This window comes from Trachymyrmex cornetzi, unplaced genomic scaffold (genome assembly GCF_001594075.2).
Source record: "Trachymyrmex cornetzi isolate Tcor2-1 unplaced genomic scaffold, Tcor1.1 scaffold309, whole genome shotgun sequence".
NCBI classification, from domain to species: domain Eukaryota; kingdom Metazoa; phylum Arthropoda; class Insecta; order Hymenoptera; family Formicidae; genus Trachymyrmex; species Trachymyrmex cornetzi.
This window is the reverse complement of record NW_017297786.1, coordinates 163518-185412: the sequence shown is the minus strand read 5'-3', so window position 1 is coordinate 185412 and position 21895 is coordinate 163518. Positions and strand designations below refer to the sequence as shown.

General features: G+C 40.5%; 1 protein-coding gene across 7 annotated transcripts in view; it reads left to right on the top strand.

Annotated features, from left to right (window-relative positions):
- The first annotated feature begins 7219 nt into the window (after window positions 1–7219).
- The window catches only part of unc-13 (protein unc13 homolog), a 57535-nt gene continuing 42859 nt past the window's right edge, over window positions 7220–21895 (top strand). For all 7 annotated transcript variants that reach the window (XM_018509623.1, XM_018509622.1, XM_018509619.1 and 4 more), the window contains exon 1: window positions 7220–12682. In XM_018509623.1, coding sequence (XP_018365125.1) covers window positions 7220–12682 — 5463 coding nt within the window. The remainder of the gene's footprint in view (window positions 12683–21895) is intronic.

Here is a 21895-nt window from a genome sequence, read left to right as displayed (position 1 = left end):
AGCATCGAGAACATATCTCCACCTGCCAGAACCTGGCTTTTTCAATTTACCGACAATACACGCGCAACATCCGTACAGAATCGAATTTCATTTCGACGTCTGTCGCCATACTCCTTCAGGAACGTTCGGATCGTTTCGCTCTTTCCTACTTCTCAGCGGGTGTCGCTGTTGTAAAGCAACTCATTTTTCTCATATAGTATCAGGATAATCTCGAGGTCAATGTGCTAGTGGAGCAGGAGGCTTCTCAGAATAAGACTAGCAAGAACATGAGAGGGTATCATCCAAGATGCTTGGAACGGCTAAAGTTCCGGCTTATCGCTATAAAAGAAGAAACCATCCCATGTTCAATTACCCAATATTACTTGCAGCGTAATAAAAGATATCTAATATCAGCGTCTTAGTTTTCTTCATTAAACGTGTATGACTGTAAATGCTCAGCTTCAGGGTTGTATCGTATATTTCAAGATTATGTTTACATTTTTACTGTACTGCTTACGTAAGTAAGTTAAGTTTACACAATCTTTATCAGGTAGATTATACTTCAAAATATGTAAAATATGTAAATTATTATAAATTGGATAACGCAATACAGAAAAAAATAATTAAGTTTTATTGTTAATATATCTGACTTTTGTATTGATAAATAAAAATATATAGAAACTTTAGTGCAGTTCGGTGCAACGACAAAGAATATAAGCTTCGATAAGTCATTAATTGTTTATACAGAGGACACGTAAAACATAGTTTAATAGTTTATTGTGTACACGCGCAGATTATATTTCATGGTGCGTAAACGCACAATTTTGCTTAGTTTCACGTATATGGAAGTCATGCGCAGAGCTCACAAGGGAAATCCAATTCCATTTTGCCGTGGGGTTCTTACGCCCTCCTTGAGAAATGAACTCCCTCGCAAGAAGAAGAAGCCACGTAAATCCGCTCTTCTAATGGCCTCGGGCGTATTTTATGCGTCCATAAGGGCGGCGATACCCATTTTATCGGTTCTGCGCGAAACTAGCCGAAAAGTTTAGAAAGAGGGGCCGATTCAAACTCGAAGCGAAATCGCCTTGATGGAGCCAGAAGCTAAAAACACTGTAAAATATCAGCCTCACTAAAATCGACTATTTAATTAACGAGACGGATGTCAATAACGATACAAATACAGATAACGGAAATAGATACGATCTCGCAGGAAATTCGATGCGATTTCCAATGATGAAGATACACCAGCTGAATTTCGCTTAAACCTCGTCAAATGCACATCGCAGTAAAGCGCAATTCGTACCCGACTTTATCGTAATCCGAACGTTTTTAAATTCGCAAACGACTATTCCAGGATTACCGACGATACTCCGTGAAACGTCCGGTCACGTTACGCTCGGCAAAGTCATTAAAATTTATAAACGAGTATAAATATCGTCAAATGATGCCGTGAAGCACATTTTGTCGTTCAGTCGGATCAATTATTGACCAGTCCCAGGTGGTTCTTCGATAGTTCCTAGCCGGTCATTTGTTTTTACAGAATGGCGGGTCGTTTATGTAAACTTCGAGTAAGAATAAAGCACGATATATATATATAATATATTATATATATATATATATGTATATATATATATGTATATATCTTGGCAGTTTCATCGCGAGTTGTTTCCAGACCATAATGCCTTTTCCACGACGTGGTTTATCGGGTATATAAACTGAATCGTACTGGATAACCACAATATATTCTACATTACGACACATCTTGTAAATTTATCATGCGATAATATTCTCAAAATTTAATAAAAGAAATATTTTTTAACGTCTTTATTGTATGGAACATTCGTAAGCTGGTTTATAGAACATTTAAGAAGCAATTAGGTTTCTTTTTGCGTGTTTTTTTTTTTAGTGGGAATGTAAAATGTACTTTTATAACAATATAAAAAGTATTCTGTTATATTGACATCTTACTTTAATGCTTGTATTCTCTATATGAGAAAATATGTTACTGCATTGCACGCAATGAATGGAATATTATAGCAGCTTCAGGTAGCTCGTTAAATGTGACATAAGCAAGTAGAAACAAATACGATCGAGTATATTAAGTTTACAGTATTACGATTTATATTCTAAATAGCTCGTATTGGGTCGAACGGTTCCATTAATGTATTTTGATAATTTATGCGATGCTTTTATTAATCAGAAAATTTACGAATGAACAGCTACGATTTAAGCATAATATTCTTGCACATCGACGAAATTATACGAATTAATTCTTTTGTTTCAATGATCCGGTAAGATCACCGGCTTCTGCTACGCAAGAATGGTTTTATGACAATTGATAATAATAACATCGAGAAAGAGAGACCTGTTGCTGGATAAATTTCGCCTATATGCGCCAGACATTATCTCGAAAAACTAACTTCTGCAGCATCGTATAAATTTTGTAGTTGATTCTGCCATCTGCGGGAAATCGTTTTCTCTCCATCTAGAATGAGATTAACCTGGTCTCTCCTGTATCCCATTTCCGACGAAACCTTCGACCTATGTGTCGATCTTGTTAGAAAAGGATAAAAAAATACGCGCGTGAGACAAGACTCGAATAACAACAACGGTATCGTCAAAGCTATTAGATTAGTAATTATTTTTCTGTTTTTTTATTTTTACGCGAACTATATATATCAAAATATCTATGTTATTTGGACATTCGACAACACACGAACATATGTTACTTGCCTATATCATTAACATCTTATCAAGAAATGATATCGCAATTAACCTCGTGCAAAGAAACTGTACCCTTTTTTCTTTATTGTAGCTTCCAAACGTTCAGGATGAAATTGTAATAAAGGAGAAAGAGTGTACAGGTTTTTTTGCGTATTGTACGAGGTAAATTACCACAACCATTTTGATAGAACGTTTGTGATATTGCATATTGCGTGTTGCAGAAAGTGGTCCAAGAAAATACACCTAAATACTTATATATATTTATAAATAATTTACGAAAACTAAAGAAAGCAGATTTACAAGTCCGTCTTTCTTGTAATCATCATGAAAACTGAAAGAATAATTTACATCGCTTTTTTTTCGCGGAAATCCTGAGAGAAAAATTACATTAATGAAAAGGCACCATAAATAACAACTGTGTCGTGATGAAATTGAAAATTAAAATTTACGTTCGCATTAAACTGCATATAGCACGATGCCACGCAAGTGGTAATTCCTCTGAAGTTCCGCTACAATACAAGTAATTATAACAGTAGTTTTCTTTCTTATCCTAGAGTGCACTCGAATTCTCTCTCTCACTCCCAGTCATGTGCGAGTTTCAAAGGGATGTTTTTCTCCATAAATACACGCACAAGAAAATCTTCTACGTATAATCTGTAAAATCCCCGCAGGCTTGTCCCATTTTTCGCTATACATGATGCGTTGTGAATTAATCTCGACTCCTTTTAACAAGATTATGGTCTTTTACGCTATTCAGAAGCAGCCAAGTGAAGGTTTTTCTCTGACGGAATGTTTCACCCGGGTAAACGTGCTTTATATTATTTTCTTTTTTCAACAAAAATGTTTCCCACATACAATTAAGTTCTTCTACAAATCACTTCATTCTAAAATACTACTTACGATATCCGTACACCATGAAAGCATAAATAAATCATTTATGCTATTTTACAGAGAATATAAGAGAATATAAATTTCTCGATTTTTGTATGAAAAAGCGGACAGAGATTTTTTGTGAAATTTATGAGGTGAGCCAAATTTGTGGAAATAACAGTAGACGTTGCAAGAATTCTAAAATTTTCTATAAATCAAAGAATATCCTTTTTATGTATAAAGTATTATGTATAAATTCTATCTCTCGCCACTGGTTGATATATTTATTTACTTCGTCCGTAAACTCATGAAAATCCTTTTTAAAGGTAGAAATTTTCGCGCACAGTGGAAGCTTCAAAATATACAAATCCAATCGCACAAGCGAATATATCAATTTATGATCAATTTCGTAATGATATTCTTCTTTGATAAGAACAATTTATATATCTTGGGACAATTTTGCAAAGAAAATTTATTCAACGGGCATCAGATAATCGATGTATGGCGGTGACTTGTTGCGTCGAAATACTCGATTTCCGACAGATTTCTGGTCGCCAATCCATCGAACTTTTGTTCTTAATTCAATTAACTATGAAGCGGCTTAAGTCGGCTTAAAGTGAAATCTATAAAATAGTTGGAAAACGTTCCCGGAGATTAGTTTTATTACTACATCGCATCTCGCTTTTCACTTTCATAGAGAATATAGGAAGCACTGAGGGGAACAACTTTATCGCTGACGAATGATATCGAATGGAATTTATCGTGTCAGTAATAACCGTCTTGTAACGTGAAAGATATACTTAAAGCTTTCAGAAAAACTATCAAGAATGAACCGCCCACTATACTACGAATAGTAATCTCTGTGACGGATATAGCATAATAAACATTCAAGTTGATACGCAGTAGATAGTGAATCGATATTCATTCGGCTTTACTATATGTTTACATGCCATCAACCATCTGCAATTGATATTGGAAAGACATAGAGCGACCGCATGAGAAAGAATAAAAATAACTGGTTCATAAAAAAACGTTTTACTCCGTCACGTAAATAACCGTTGCGTATTAATAGCTATTAATTATGTGATTAACAACGATAATTTTGTATCGTCGTTGTTCGAAGGTTAAAACGCGACGCATGCAAGAATTATAAGGACGTTATAAGGGAGCGATATATTAAAACGAGCCATATAAAACGAATTTTATTTCCCACTTGCTAACGCGCGAAGAAACGCGACGAGGAGAAATATTTGCAAAAGGGAGGAATCTTCCACGAGTTGAATTCTCGCAATGGTGATATAACCGTTCGCCTCTTTTGTGATGCAACTCTTGAATGCCCATTTTGACCTGGCGAAGAATCTGTCTGCGGTAGACATATTTCAGCGCAATATCGTCGTGGCGGTATTCTTTTCTGCGGTTTGCGGCAGCTCGCTTAACCGGAAGAAAGCCGATAGGAAGCTAGCAGCACGTGAAACGATGAAGCTAGATTCCCGAGTGTAAAATATAAAAAGGGCTCGAGTGATAAACGCACATGTCGCTTGATGTACGATCATAAATAGCAACCCACTTGCTGTTAGGATGAGACCGAAATAATTCATCTCAATAAAGTCAAAAGTAAAGCATCACGCGGTATTTTAAATCACGACAATTATGTGATTTTATGGCACATGTTAATACGCTGCATTATCATTAGTACATTTTAATTGAAGAGAACTTAAAAGTTCAGAGTACATTGTTTAATTCACACAAATATCTCTAATTATACATAAATTATTCCTATGTAATTCGAGTTATTTTGAATCATTTCTGTAAGTCACTACTGTTCCTCTTCAATATATATGTCAATAATTTAACTAAACAATGGAATTAAACAATTTAACTCAAAGAAATGTGTTAAATTTGACGTAAATTTAGTTTATTATTTATTAAGCGCGTACGCGTTAATGGACGAATTTATCTTCAAACTATGTCCGCACGGGGATGAAGGGATTTATATTTTGATATTCACGGAAATTAAAAATAATAAAATGTTATTTAATTCAAGAGGTTGAGTTTTAATTAATTTTATTTTAATTGATAATTGTTATTTGCTCCTTTGATGTCTAACAGTGTATTATATTATTCTAAACTGATATTTCTCAATTTATATATGTATTAAGATAACAGTTGATCGAGTAAGTTTTACGTAACGATACATCACTTATATCGACGTTTTTTGTCAATTATTAAGAATTTATGAGACGTAACAATCAAGGATTATATATCATCTACGACTCCTCTTGTTTTAACGCCTTACATAATGCACGCGAAATTAGGTTAACGACTTTCGAGATTGCACGATCATTTCGGGTAGCTTTAAACGACACGTTTTTCCATTATTACGAAATTTCATTGCCATCATAAAAAGCAGTATCTTGTCTGTGCTGTACCGTCTAGCATAAATTGCAGTAGGAGAGACACAAAAAGAAATATCGCCATGTGTACGAAAGTAGAAATAACGGCAAAAAAGAAATGACTTGTCGACAGTTTATGAGAATCCAAGATCTAGATACGATCGATCGCCAAGTTTTTCAGATCGTGATAGTTATTTTGATAGTCATCAGTAGCGATGCGTAAATGTACTCCACAGCAGGACATCAGATAGAGTCGCACTAGATCAATAAGCACGATGACGTGTAAATGAAGCATCTCTCTTAAATCCTTTATTTTCATTAATTATATGTTCAATCGATATTATCGTAGCACGCGATGTAATATTCAAGTGACCACATATACTTGATAGGATTTCGATCTATTTCGCTGCGGTCTCACCTCCTTGCTATTAAGTTTAGATTGAGGCCAACGAGGCACAATTAAATAGAAATCCTGATAATGTGGCACACACTTATAATCAGTCTGTGATGATTAATTAATACGGATTTAGACTATATAAAATATTTAAAAACTTTTTTCTTCGTGGATGTGAAGCAAATGCCTCGATATATTTCTAACTCTCTATTTTTACATCATGATGACTTGACTTTATATCATGATGATATGTATCGAAATAATGCGAACACCATGGAAACTGTTGATTTAGAACTCGATGTTGCCTTGGTATTCCTTATACCAAGCCGCACGGGTTGGTTTTTGATATTTTGCAGATAACAACAGCGGCATGAACGTACGAGATTGGTTACAAAGTGCCATTTGCAGAGTGTCGCGCGATCTTGAACGTTCAATCAAGATTGCATCTCAACGACTTCCAAACTTTGTGTACGCAGTGTAGCCTGTAGAACGGAACGCGAAGAAAGACACTTGATACATGTAGACATAAAAGTGATCGTAAGAAATCGTAGAACATAGTTAGACTGTGTGTGAAATGTGAGAATTTTCGAAACGAGTCAATATGGAGATCATCATAAAACACGACGCAACGACCAAAAACTCGACTACACCAATGGCCTCCGTGAGGTTCGCCAAGCTGCAATTCATGTTCCTTCTTGGTCCACAAGGGGGGATGTGACTTGATTTGGGAGCGAGCCTCGAAGATGAATCGCCTCAGGGATCGTCAAATAGAAACATAGGCGCATAATAAACAAGAAAAATTAAGAGAATTACGATAAAAGTACTTGTGACGCGTAGTGCGATCAGATAAGGCTGAAATATGGATTCGACGAAGTTGGGCGGTCCAACGCCGACCAGTCCGAGGACTCATTCGCCAGTCCTGCCGAGCTACTCTGCGCCCGGTGACGGTAATATTGATTACATAATAGGCGATTACATGGAGAGACTAGGCACGAGACTGAACATCCTCGAAACTGAGTTGAAATATGCTTGGCGGGCGTTGGATCTTCTCAGTCAGGAGTACATCAAAATGTGGGAAAGATTAGAAAAGTTAGAGGGTCTGCTATACGAGCAGCAGACAGTTATCAGCCAGTTGATCGAGTTTTATACTAGCGGTGGTACTCATGACAACGTGAATATCGTCGAGGAGACTTTGGCTAGTGAACAAGACTCGGTAGGCGAGCTAGACGCGATAGCGAAGAGTCTGAGTGCTGCGATAAGCATTGAGGAAACCACTGTACTACGGGAGAAACTGGCTCAACAGGAGCTGGCGAGGATGCACGGACTCACGCAGGATAGTACAACGGCCGCGGCTGTGGTCACTGACATGCATAGGAATGTCAGGAATTTGGACACTTTGGAGACCCTCGAGGAAGAGGGCAACATTCCCGACGAGGCATTCTATAGAAGCCTGAATAACGCCTACAGAGAAGATCTAATTTGCGGCGATACATCAAGACCGACGTCGCAGCTGGGTATGATCTGGGAAGAGGCTGAAGATGAGGATATAAACGGTAAGAAGGAGATCGAACCCAGCATATTTGACAAAGCTATACCAAAGGAAAAAGAACTGGAAGAGTTGTCTAGCCAACCGACCAAAGAGGAAGTGCAAACTTCTATAATGAAAAAGGAAGACGAGGCGGATGAAGACGAGGGTGAGGTATTCAGTGCGGCCGATTATAAAAGTTACAGAGGAAACACGCCGTGCGTCAGTGAGCAAGATCTCGCTCAACTTTCAAGACTCAGCTCTCTCGATCAGGTGGCATTAGAAAAATTGCATGAGATAGATAGGCTAACCAGTAAGTTGCAAAAGGATTCGCAAAATCTAATAGAACTGCAATCGAGATTGATAGATTCGCCAAAACGGAATCAGTACGCGTCCGAAGCTGAGGCCAAACTAGCTGAGGAAGCAAGTAGCATAGACGAACAGCTGAGAAAGATTTACGCGGAAACTGACGTGGACAGCTGGACTTTTTCCAAAAGTCCCAGCTCCACAGGCAGATCGATCTCCAGAGTCAGCACTGACAGTGGATTGGCCACCGATGGCGACTTTACAACGAGATCTATATCGCCAAGACTGACCTCTACGTCCAGGAGTAATTTAGACTCCATTTCGACTACTTATACCCCGCCTAGATTAGGATATACATCGGCCATACTAGAAAAGAGTCCGGAGCCCGTGATTCAGTTGCCGATCGATGTTGGTAGCTTTGCGAAGGGATACGCAGAGAACAAGGAACTGACAGATCTGATGGCCGAGAGCTTCGCGACCGCCGTCACTTGCGCCTCGCCCAACATTTACAGCACGACCACCGAAAAAGTATCGTCACCCACTTTATCAGCCGGCAGCGTACACAGTGTTCACAGTGTCCAGGGTCTCCGCACCAGACAGGACGGTTACTTTGGCAGCGCAGCTCGGCTCAATCTTGAATTCCAGGAAAGTCGTACACCACCTAGTCCGTCGCCTAGCTCACCACCTCCGCCAGCGCCGCGAGACACCACCGAAACCTTCCTCATGCCCGGCGCAGAACAAAGAGAACCAGAAACGAAGAGGTCTCAGAGCCCGAGTTTCCTGCGAAACGCGGAAAAACTGGTCTCTATGGAACAGGGTCGTCTCAGTCCCCATCAGTCGCCGAAATCACCGCGAGTCTCGCCAAAACATGCGGTTAAATCCAGCAGTGCCGCTAACATAGTCACAGCTAAGTCCGATTCCGGTCTGTCCTCTATGAGCGGCTGGAGCAGCTTAGACAAGTCGCCGTGTTCTCCGAAGAGCTCTATCGCTAAAATGCTGACTTCTTATTCGGTGGATCACACCCGTACGAGTAGTCTTATACCCAGTACACAGCCCGCCAGAACATCTAGTCCAATACCGCCGCTTCCAGAGACGACCACTACCACCACTATCACGCAGGAACCTCTTTATGACACTCCCGAGGGTAGAGACGCCTTTGCGAGCACCATGACGACAACGTCAAGTCATCCTTATACAACGACAATGAATCACTTGTCGGCTTATACAACCGCCAGCAAGTCGCCGGTCAAAGAAGACTATACTTTTGTGCCACCGCCAGCTCCGGGCGTAACTACCACTTGTCAGAGTCCCAAAAAACGCAGTCGTCAGCAGAGCTTGCAACATACTTACGCGACGTCCTCCAGTACGAGTGCGGATTATATTTACAGATCGGAACAACCGGCTATTTACTCTGTGGCCGGTAGTAATCGACAGCAAGCCATTACGAGTGTTTATACAAGCGGTGCTGGAAGTTACGGGCCCAAAACTACTACCTCGGCTTATTACTCTTCTTCCGAATCGATGGATCATCAATATACCAACTATCAAGACAGTTACGGCACTCTTCAGTATGCGGAGACGACAAGTGCTATAATGGCTCATGGAAAGAAGCCAATACGTGGAAGCTCTTTTACGGATGGCATGACGAACCATGAAGGGTACAAAGCGGCGATGTATCGCACCATGTTCCCCACCGGCAACATTACGGATGCTCTCTCGTACTATCCGACTAGCGTGACTAATCTGCCGCGTACAGAGACAAACGAGAGCTCATCGTGGCTGAACTCTATGGAAGAGCAGATACCTCACGATTCAACATCTTCCAGCATCAGGTCTTTAACTTCCGACGGGAGCTACGCTCAAAGCCCGTACACGGATCGAAGGTATCCCCAGCCGCCGGCCTATCAAGCGCATTCGGCGTATCAACAGCATCACATTTACGCGAATCAGAATTATCCGCAAGCTTACCAGCAACAGTATCAGCCATACAGTCAGCGACTGAGTAGTGCCGAGAGCGCACAACTCGCGGACGGTTATCAAAGACAATGGCAAAGAGAACATCAGTACATTCAAGATCACGAGAGTGGAAGAATATCCATGGAGCAACAACAGACGCAGCAAAGCGAGTATTACGACGCCTCGAGTGTAATAGTTTCGCAATCTGGATACATCAGTATCGCCTCAAATTTGAAAGATCATGAGGTCGATAATAGTAAGCTGTCGAAGAAAATTAGAAGAGGTTCTTCGCTGAAGAACGCAATGAGCTCTATGAGCAATTGGCTGCCCGATTTGCACCTCACCAAACGTCACAGAAGTCAATCATTACCGGGTGGTGTCAGAAGAGAAGATCTAGACGTGCAAGAAGCTCAGCAGCAAAGATTGCCTGCTGAAATGACAGGCAGAGGTCGAGGCAGAGCTCAGACGGCCAGAAAAAAGAAAAAACATACGCTGGTTTCCACGGTCTCCGGCATTCTCCAGAAGGCCAAGCGTCGCAGTCATCAGTCGCAATCTTTATCCGATCCGGAACAGTCTGAGACAGAATGGAGCAGTGGTCGGCAAAGCGGTCTCTCGGAAGATGAGGATAGCGTCATATCTGATATCGTTCAAGAACCGCCTTTCTTTGCCAAAGTAAAAACTGCGAGCACGAAAAGAAAGCAGCCGCCTCCGATGCCACCGCAGATGATAGCACAACAACAGCAACAACAAGCACAGATTCAAGCGCAGCAAAAGGAATATATGCAACAGCAGCAACAACTTCAGCAACAACAAGCACAGCTGCAACAACTTCAGCAGCAACAGGCGCTTCAACAACAGCAGCAAGCGCTCCAACAGCAGATTCAACAGCACCAAGAGCAATTGCATCAACAGGCTCTTCAGGATACGTGGGCCAAAGAGAAAGAAAATCAAAGAAAAATGGAGATTAACGAATATGAAACGAACGGCGATCAGATGGCTTTGCTCGAAGAAGAAGCTTCTGGTAAGAGTACCGGTTCGGGATCCGGTGGATCGTCGATCTTTCAAACCGTTGGCGATATTAAGAGGTCAACAGGCAGTTCGGATGAGGCTCCCAATGAGAAGGCACCAAAGTTACCTCCGGTTACCTTGATCGGTGGCTCGAGCATGGAATTCGCTGTGTCACGAGCGCTCGGCAAATATCGCCAACGACAATCCTCGACAGTGTCCGATGAACAATTGGTCACTGACGAGAATAACGAAAAGAAACCAACCGAGGAGGGTCCAACGCAAACTTTGGAAACAAGTTTTGAATATCCGGAGGATGTATCAGAAAAAAGCGAGAAGAGCGAGAAGTCTGGCAGCGCAAAATTACCGGAATTGGTTACCAGTTTATCAGAAGAAGCTCCGCCGTCAGAGGGCAGTCCGTCGACGTCCATAAGGGGTTACAATACTACAGGAGGAACTCGATTTCTACCTCGCCATCAGCAATCTCTAGAGATTCCTTGGACTGGTTCGCGACCGGGTGAACCTGATGAGGATAATCGCAGCACTCATTCATACAGAAGCACATCGAGAGTGTCTTCAAGACGGCAAAGCACAGAGGATTCTATTGATTCCGAAGACGAATGGTACTGTTACGAATTAAGAAAACTCGAAGAGCTGGAGAGACAATCCGAAATGGAGATGACCGAAGCATTGATCGAGGAACCTGAAGACGAAGTTTACCAGCCGGATGAAACGGTAAAAGAGAAGATGTCGTTTGTATTGAAGGAGCTCAAGCTCAAAGCCATCACGAAACCAAAGGATCAGAGAAAAGAAGGTAGGGAAGAATCGCGAGGCAGAATGAACGGTACGGTAATCAAAGAGCATCGCTTCGAAGAAAACGATAGCAGATATCGCGACGAAAAGCCTATTCCTAAGCGAAAATCTGCAGAAAGTGTGGAAGCTGTATTCGCCAGGGTGACCGATTACCATACGTGGGCGCACGAGTTAGAAGCTAAGAAGGAGAAGCCTCCGCCATCCACGGAAGAGGGTTCCTCCGGCGAGACATCCGGTCCGGACAGTCCCGGACAGTCAATGGACGAGGAAGAGGAAGAAGAGCTGCCGAAGGATCTCGAAGAGCAGCAGTCACGACGAAGCTCCAACGGTTCGACGCTACGTCACAGCGAGAAGATGCCACAGGGCTCGGATTCTTTATCCCGCGAAGGTAGCGTAAGTGTACCACCTAGCGAAGTGTCGGTCAGCATCCCGGGAGCTTGGGATTCTGAAAGCACTGTCCTTGAAGGCCTCGAGCGCGATGGAGCCGGTAGCGCCGAGACAGCTACAACGGCGACCTTGAGTCTACCGAAGATCAAGATCGACTCCTCGTCCTGCGGAAGCTCGGACACGACATTGAAGGAGGGCCAGGTGAGTCCTGGCCCGCCCGGGTCCAAGTGGAAGCTGCTCAAGGCCTTGAAGGAACGTAAGGCCGAGGAGAAGCTCAAGGAGGTCGAAGAGGCCTCCAAGGAGAACGCTATCTCTCAGGGACCCACGGCAGTGAGTATTATGATCAAGTGAGGACACGAAAACTTCTGTAAAGCGTACTCGAGATTCGGAGGTTGGGTGAAATTATGAATCGCTTTTACCACATTTCGCGTCATTTTTGCGATTGGCAATAATATTCTAACATTTTTTTATTGGACGCAACATCCCCCGATACTGATATCCAATTATTGTCAAGTTCGAATGAAATTTATCTCAACGACGGTACTTGCACACGTACCGTCGAAAAAAAGCTAGGCGTTTTACTCTCAGTGCTTTAGCATTTTGGCCATTTTGGCAACTGACGTAAAGTTCTCGACGAACGATTGATTTCCCGCGTGCTTCGAATTCATGATGCAGCTCATATACATCTCGAACATCGAGTACGCGGGTACGTCGACTGACTGTAAAATGGGTGAGATACTGCGAATTTAACAATATTTGGCGTTAAAGTTAAGATCGTGCCACCAAGTGACACGTAATACTTAGTCAATGTTGCGAGCGACACCAAAAGGAAGTCAAGCTTTGCCGTCAAAGAGAGCGACGACAATTTTACTCGCTCTCTTTCACTAAGGTTGTTAAGAGACCGAGAGCCTCTGAGATGGTTGTGTGAGATACATGTTACAAACGGTACTAGTCAATTTAAGTGTAACACCACTAACGCTTGATCAAGCAATATTTCTAAGAGGCGAGAAAACGCCGCGTCGTTAGCGATCGATTTATTGTGATCGATGATGATTGATCTCGAGATCCCATGCGGGCGACGCATGGCCACCGGGAAGCTCATTTAATAAGCATTTTAGACGTAATTAGATGGTGCTTTATTCGTAGATACGCTTTAAGCTAGTAACTATTATCATTAGAATCTATCTGCTGTGTCTGAGCGACGCGGACAAGTGTTGTGAAAATATGCCTGCGAAAAATGCGATACGATTGTTCACAAAAAATTATTTTTTGCTTCGACAAATTATTCTTATCTCACCTGTTATTTTCGATATTCACATTCGACATACATTTTCCTTATTATCGTCCTTTATTTTCACTCGCACATCCTCATTGTCAAATGTTGTACGAAGTACAAGCGCCATTGTTCGCGTCGAACGTTACCTGAGAATCGCAGAGGGCATAACGATAAGTCACATTATAGCGATAAGAATGCACGTCGCGCAGACACTGTGGAAAATTGCATTTCGTAAAACATCGAATCAATCCATCGCTCCCGTAAACGCCTATAAAGACACATACCGGAAACGCTCGAGTGCACCGCACGCGAGTCGTTCATAGTGCAAAGAGAGAGAGAGAGAAGAAAATAGACGTAAAACGATCCCCGAGTGGAAATTGCTACGGCGAATGGTCCGGCATTTCCGTGATCTGTAAAGAGTTTGCGGCAAAACACATGATACATGGTTAAGAGAAGTAACATAAGAGTCCGTGAAGAAAGACAACAGGCTTTTAGAGGCGCGATTATTTACGCGATGAAATCATTCGAGACGAGTGAGAGAAACGCGCGAGAAATCCAACGACGACCGGTCGCTGGTAAATAAGCACGTTTCGCGCGATTCCCGATACGCGTGGACAATAAACACGCGGTATATACGAAAGATCATTCCTTTGCGATATTCATAGTTGAATCTTATACTCGGGATTATCCGAAGTGCGATCTTAAAATCCCGTGTAGAGTCACGTAAGATGATTGGGCGTGAATTTTATATCGCAACTATAAATCCATATAACATTAAGATCGCGCACGCGACACCGGTCTTGAATATAATATGAAACTACGAATACCGAATTCTTAGTTCCTGACATCATAGAATATTGCATCCACATCCACCACTGTTACACTCACACATATTCTCTTATAACTTACGCGAAGTCGAAGTATCTAGAGTCAATTTTGCAACGTTTCCGATCAGTAAGAACGATTGCCCGAGGCACCTTTTACTTAACGACGCGTTTTTTGGATCAAGTTAAGTAGATGGGCTACCAATTGTGATCGATAACGATAACCGGTTAACAAACGTTTTGAGTATCCGTCGTATAAATACAGGGACTTCCAAAATCGATGACGCTTATCGTTGCCACCGATATTAATGTCAGCCTGGATACGCACATGTTTAGTGCAACGATATATTCCGCGGGACGATACATCCCATTCAATCGCGCGTGAATGCAGAAAAATCGATACCTCGCGTACCTCTCGTAACTTGCGCCATCGTGTGAGAGAGACAGTATTACGCCGACAATATCTCCGCAGCTTGTACTTCTTACATTTTCTACACGTTCCATCGCGAAGCGAGCCAACGACGGGAATTTTCTCCCGTGGATTTCCTTCCGAGACAGGAGCGTCTCCTTAAAAAAAAAAAATAAAATAAATAAATAAATTCGACGAGTCCCTCCGATGATCTTCGTGCCGACTGCAGCAGATATATTCACACATTCGTGAAAAACGTGACGCGAAAACGCGCGTGTCACGCCGGAGAAAGTTCGCCGTGTATATACGGTGCATGCGCAAAATTTTTCTAACTGTCGTCAATACGTTGCGGTGCAGCTACGATAAGATGGAAAACGACAAGACTAATGATCGTTGTTGTACGTCGCGTAGAGAGTAATAATTATTATACATTATACCGTGGTAGAATAATAGAACTATATCGTGCCGTTTGTGTACATCGAACGACTTGTGTTGACTTAACGATCTAACTTAGGTCCGAAATTTATCTTGTTGCACGTCAAGTCGCAATAGTAAGTTATAAATGATTTCAACATTAACACAGCGTGTTATTTTAATAAAATCTACATTTAGTTTTTATTAAATTTCGGACAAGGGAATACTGAGAAAAATGGTCTGGTTAGATTAAATAGTAATTCTGTTGGAAAATGTCCGAATCAGAATTTTCTGGTTAAATCTACTAGAATTCTAGTTGAGATAACTAAAATTCTGATTGATATAATTATTCTAATAAAAATAAGAATTTTAGTAAATTTTATCAGAAATATTGTACCACAGAATTCCGATTATACAAATAGAAAATTCTAATAAATTTAATCAGTAAATTCTAATTCGTCCATTTTTAAATAGAAATATTTTTCAGTGAACACTCGAATTTATGTTTTATGTTATTATTAAATAAACCGAAGGTGCATACAAACGACACAGAGTATTATTACAAATCGATTGATAGCTTGCAGAAATAAGCATTTTTCCTTGTTATTATTAACAGACGTGCATACTACTCCGTACAATCGATCGCATTGCGCGTACGCACCGACAGCTGTTCGACTTGCATAAAGAACGATTCGTAATGATCGAATGAATGAACTACGTGGGTACGCGTGCGAAAGACATACATTACACACATACACCCACGTCCGATACATATGCTTCCGTATCTAAAGACTTACAGCCGTATAGTACTGTACTTAAGCTAGGGAATATTATCCTGCGTAATTCTCGATGTGTTGTGTTAGAATTAGGTGACTGGGGCAGTACCTGTACGAAGAATGTGTAGAGACGCTGGTTTCGATACTGACACATTTATCAGATAAGAGTAGGAGGAAGGAATTATTAAGAAAGGAGTATCAGGAGAGGTGAATAAAAACACAAAATTTTTACAAGAGCTAATGATGAATATCGCAAGCGCTATCAAAGTTTCGCCTGCGGCGCTCATAAAATTCACATAATGCTAAAAACTTTTAATAAACTACTAAGAATTATTTTGGGATACTTTATGTAATAAAGTTTTACCTTTAGGGGAATCACAAATTTTGCACATTATTTCTTAAAGTGGATAGCTCCGAGAAGGTACCGAAACCGGCGTCGCCGGTGAAAGAGTCAATAATACTGCGGAATAATAAGATTTTGGAAGTGCTGTCCTAAGAGAAGATGAGAAAATGAGAAAGGCGCATTAGGAACGGAGGAATACCTCTGAGATAATCCGTCATGGATGTATAAGTGATAAGAAACCGGCAACTCTTTCGAAATTATATGTCGTTGAGCCTTGCACGCTGATTACGATAAGAATAAAAGCAAGCTCCGCAATTGCATAAAAAAAATTTCACTTTCGCTCATCTTGATAAGTGCTGTGACAATATATATCACATAAACATAAAATCATTAAAAAAATTCTTCAACTCATTTTTAGCATCTCTTAAAAAAAGGTAAGAAAAACCTTCAAAAGCGAAATTTCATATTCACATTTTATAATTGCAATTACTTCCTCTGCATATTGGAGACCAATTGTAATTAACTCGCTGCGTAACAAAACAGACACACACACATTCTCTCCCTTCATGTCATTTTCCTTCCATAAAAAAATTATAATTTTTTTTTCACGTTTATTCGTTTATAATTCATGGTCCGATTATTTCACTGTCATTGAATGAACATTTTTAACGAGGCAGTAAAACCAAATACAAACGCCATCATTTACCAGCAGAAATTGAAGGAAAAGTGTCGCTTGTTAATTACAACGTGTTAAGGAGAGGTTGATTTTATATAAAGTCGAGTTTTACATAAAATGCGTCCTTATATAAAATGGTGCACTCTTCTTCCACAACTTCGTTACTGCGGAGCTTACTAAGAGATTTGAAAGAAAGTTTAAGTAGCTTACTATTCGACAAATTTATGTAACGAAAGAATATCGAACAACATAATCTCCCTTGTTTGCATAGCGCTACCTACAAACATACCGCACGGATAAGCCGTTGTTTCGCACAATGCGCCGTAATTATATAGCTTCCTTAATCATCCTAGTTTCTATCAACGACCAGTAAGGACGTCAGACTGTTAATTAATGGTTACTATACACGCATATTAGTAAGATGTTCTGCGGGTGTTGCGCTTGTACAGGTCATCATAAAATAACGTTAACCTTTACAGCGTCGAATAACGGCTGAGTAAGTTGCTTGTACTGTATTCTTCTCTTGTTGTGTACTCTGTATTCATTTCTCAGATTAATTCTTTCTTACAAGTTTAACTCACCGTGAGCTTTAAATGATTTAATTAATATTAGATTTTGAAATAAATGATCTCTCTCTCCATTATAGAATTTTGCAAATTTCCGCTTTTTATTTTCCGAGCGTCCGTCGTAAGTCACTTGTTAAAATTACCACGTATTTTTGCGCCAACAAACGTTTTTCAATAGAATTTCCATTTTATCAACCGTCTAATTCGGATTTCCGCAAATTGCGACGGTTCAACTTGAAAGTAGCTCGGCGTAAAATCACGTTGAGAATAACGAGAAAAAGAAGGCGGAAGAAAGGGGGGAGCTTCTAAGGAGCGAGAGTGAAATACTTTTTTAATTGAATTGATCTGTCGATGCAAAGGATTTTAATTGGACAATTGCGTCGAGCGGAGCGAGTCTTCGAGAAAGGAAAATCGAGCGGCTGGCTCCTCGACGTTCCGTGAATCGTCTTCGACGATAAACGAACGACTAGACTGACGCAACGCAATCGGTCCATGGATTCGTGTTCGCGCATAAATCAATTATCGCGTCGCATATTATCTGTCTAGGTTGTTGACGAAAGGGCCGATCGATCGATCGTATACTGACGTCGAGTTCTCGTCAGTCGTGTCGCGAGTTTTTCCCGAAGAGATTGGCAGCGATACGAGGCCAATATACGACAAGACCAATTCTCTACCGTTTCTCACTTTTATATGAGCGTAATGCGAAAGGAGCGAATACTACCGCGTCCGCGTCGAGATAAGTAATATACTAGACGCCTAGTAATGGTCATTAATAATTGTATATGTAAACTGTCGTGGTACCACTATAAGTGTCTAATACACGCTCGTAATCGTCTTCTCGTCGAGTTATTGCTCGAACATGGTGCGGCCGATTTTTTCTTGGCTCTCTCAAACACTCACGTCTCATATACCAAAGATATCATCATAATTCTTCGATACATTCTTCACTATTACATGTCTCACATACACACACGCCTAATTTACGCATATAAATATACATCAAGGTATATACATACATACATACATATATATTACTAGCCTACGCGGTAGATTTGTGTCAATTAATACTATAACAAAATGTTTAGTCGTGTTTTTTCAGTGGGGCAAACGATAAAACGTAGCGTATAAGCTTTCGTGTGATAATCGAGACAATGGAAAATATACAGATGGGAAACTAAACGTAGCTCACAGCATCTCACAAGCTCACATTCTAAAAAGATCCGTTTCGTTTGTTTTTTTTTTTCCAATGTTCAATGAGAGACTGTCGTCAGAGGAGACATTAAAAAAAAGTAATTTCTAATTTTACATACAAATTAGTCGTCAGACGTTAGACCACAACATAATGGAATTTTGATTAAATCTTGACAAAAATTCTCGTTTTCCGAAATTTGAATTTTTTGCGACAAAATTAAAATAAACGTAAATATACAAAACGTTATTCAATTCTTGTCTGTTTTATTTATAAATTTGTTTAGATAATTCTTGATTCGTTTTTCCATCAGCAATTCCTCATATTTTTCCATATTTTTGCGCTATGCAATTGGCAGCATGGATTAATTTTAATTGATCTGTCCTGGCAATCCTGCCAGGCGCAAACTTGCCATTTTTCGATATATCGACAGCGCGACCTAGCACGATCTGCCACAGAGGAACTAGCTGAGGTAATAGAATGATCGATTACATGGATCCAATGTCCCGCCTGCTCGCTCGCGTGACGTTCAATTTTAAGATAATTCTTTTAAAAACTGTCAAGTAAGTATGACGCATATCATTTTCTCAAAGTTCCCCGGCTACGAGGCAAAAGAGCAATTTGATCCTTACACTCCGATAGATTTATTTTATATTTAATGATGCAAAAGTTTGCTTGCAGCTATTAAAACGTAACGAAGTTCGTTAGGATGCAATTAGGATCCATTAACAGTTATTTCATAAAAGATGTTTCAATGCCGGAGAAAGTTTTGAAGAGAGGCTTCACATTTGATGAATCTAACAGTCTTTTTTTACGTGAGAGGAAAATTTATTTTGTTGCCACGATAATAAATACGTAGTCGTACTGTGAAAGAAAATAAAAAATGGCATGACGCATGCCGAGAAGGTCACACCTGGGTTCCTTAAGAGAATAAATTCGTGGACCGTAAGGGCGGTAATTTTGTGAAATATATCTCGTAAAAAGGATAGCGCGAAGAACGATGGCACGTATAAAACAAAAACGGAAGGCAACGCGTTCCTTCGTGCATTCGTAGAATACCAAATAGGGGATCGAAAAGATACAAATTGCGTGTGCAATTAAATGACATTAACAAATATCCTTGTTGACGAGTCTCGGTCTTGTCAAGATTTATCCAATATATTCCCTCATTACTGGGGAAGTGTAATAAGATCACGAGTAACTGTCACGTATTCAGCATCTCCATAACTGGAAGTTACTCCATCCTGGAAGTTGCACGCGCGTTACGACTTCAGTGCATTGAACTTAGTTAATCCATTAGTCACGCCGAATGGAGAACTTTAGGCCCTGGTATATCGCGGAAGAATCACATTATTCAAAGTGCACATCGGAAGGATTCGAAACTATAAAGTACAGGGGATTTTACGACACATTATGGAAGATCGGATTTGAAACTGCACATAAACTTGAGGATGCAACTAGTAACAAAAGCATCTGTAAAAATTCACTTCCACTCGATCAGCAATACAAACAGTTTATTTTATCCACAGAATATTAAGAAAATAGAATATAAACAGGCTAAGACTCAATTCACCCCCGGAACTCTCGAATTAATTCGCTAGGCACGTAGCTTATTTCTAGCTCATCTCCCAACAATGGCTTAAGCAGAACGACTAGAATTACGTCTGACGACTAATCGTATCCTCACTTATTGCCATCTTGCAATTCATTACGGGCAACCATTCGTGAATAATTATCTTGAATCATAGCAAAATTGCAGCGTCAAAATTACACGGAACATTAAACGCACGACGCGAAATGGAGGCCGTAAAGAGTGCCGTGTCACGCAGACACAGGAACCAGTGTCTTTCAAACGTTGTGCAACGATTACGTAGACTTGATGTAATAGGCGCGAACAAATTGTCGAGCGCGCGTAAAAAGATTTTACGACCCAAGATTTACATATAAGGTGAATTTTCTAGGTTCTTCTTTCCCTCTCACGTGAAATATATCTCTGTGTTCTTACGTGTGTTCAGACAGCGCCGCCCTGGTTACACAGGCGGTAGGGTATCCCAGATACATATCCCGTAATTAAGATTATTGATGCAACAGTAAAGGTGCTTGCGACGCAACGGATACGGACTATAACGATAATTTACGACGGTCGAATCGGGTATTATACGTATCCACGTGCGGAAGCGGAAGTTTAAGATAAATCGCGGTGAGCTGTGGGATGATTAGGCGAACGTGGGATTAGGTTGCCACGCAGCCCAGGTCTACAACTTGGCCGCTAGCACAGTTAGGCGCACACCATGCTACTATCGTCACACATTCAGCTCGACATATCATTCGCAGAAATCGCATATGCATTATACCTACATGTACACGGTGTCCATGTTACCACCAAGTTACATACACACACGTTACATAGACACATCAGGCCTCTGGTTACCTGCGGCCATTCACAGTTTTAGATTAACGTCGCAACACTTGCGGGAAATTTACTCATGTTTCACCTCATGGAAAGAATTGGCTAATTCAATCGAATGTTATCGGTTGTTCTTGAAATTCGGAGCTTTTTCAGAGAAATCTAGTCTCTCTATTAAAGCTATTTTCCATTATACAAAATCAGTTGTGGATTTGTAATTATATTAATTACTTTGTACGCTTTAATGACATCGACATAATCATAATTATTCATGATAACGCATACATATTCATATATAAATCACGGCTGTTCTCATACATATCATAACGAATTCGGAATTTCGTCGATCTTTGTAAAATTCCATTGTTTCAGCTCCAATAAGTTTACAGCTTCCAATATTTTTTTTACGCTTATATTTATCCGCGTACTCAGCAGATTGATGATAATACCTGGACATAGCGCGGAATTAACTTTTATGCAAAAGCACGTATATATCACATGCATACGTAAATGGTATGTGGATGTTTCCTGAGCTTCTTTCTAGGGCTGTATTAGCTTTTCCGTAGCTCGTCCCATTTCCATTCTCGTTAATCATGCGCGCACTTCCGTATGTAGATATGTGACAATCGGATCTATTCCTTTCCCGAATATGGACCCGTGGGA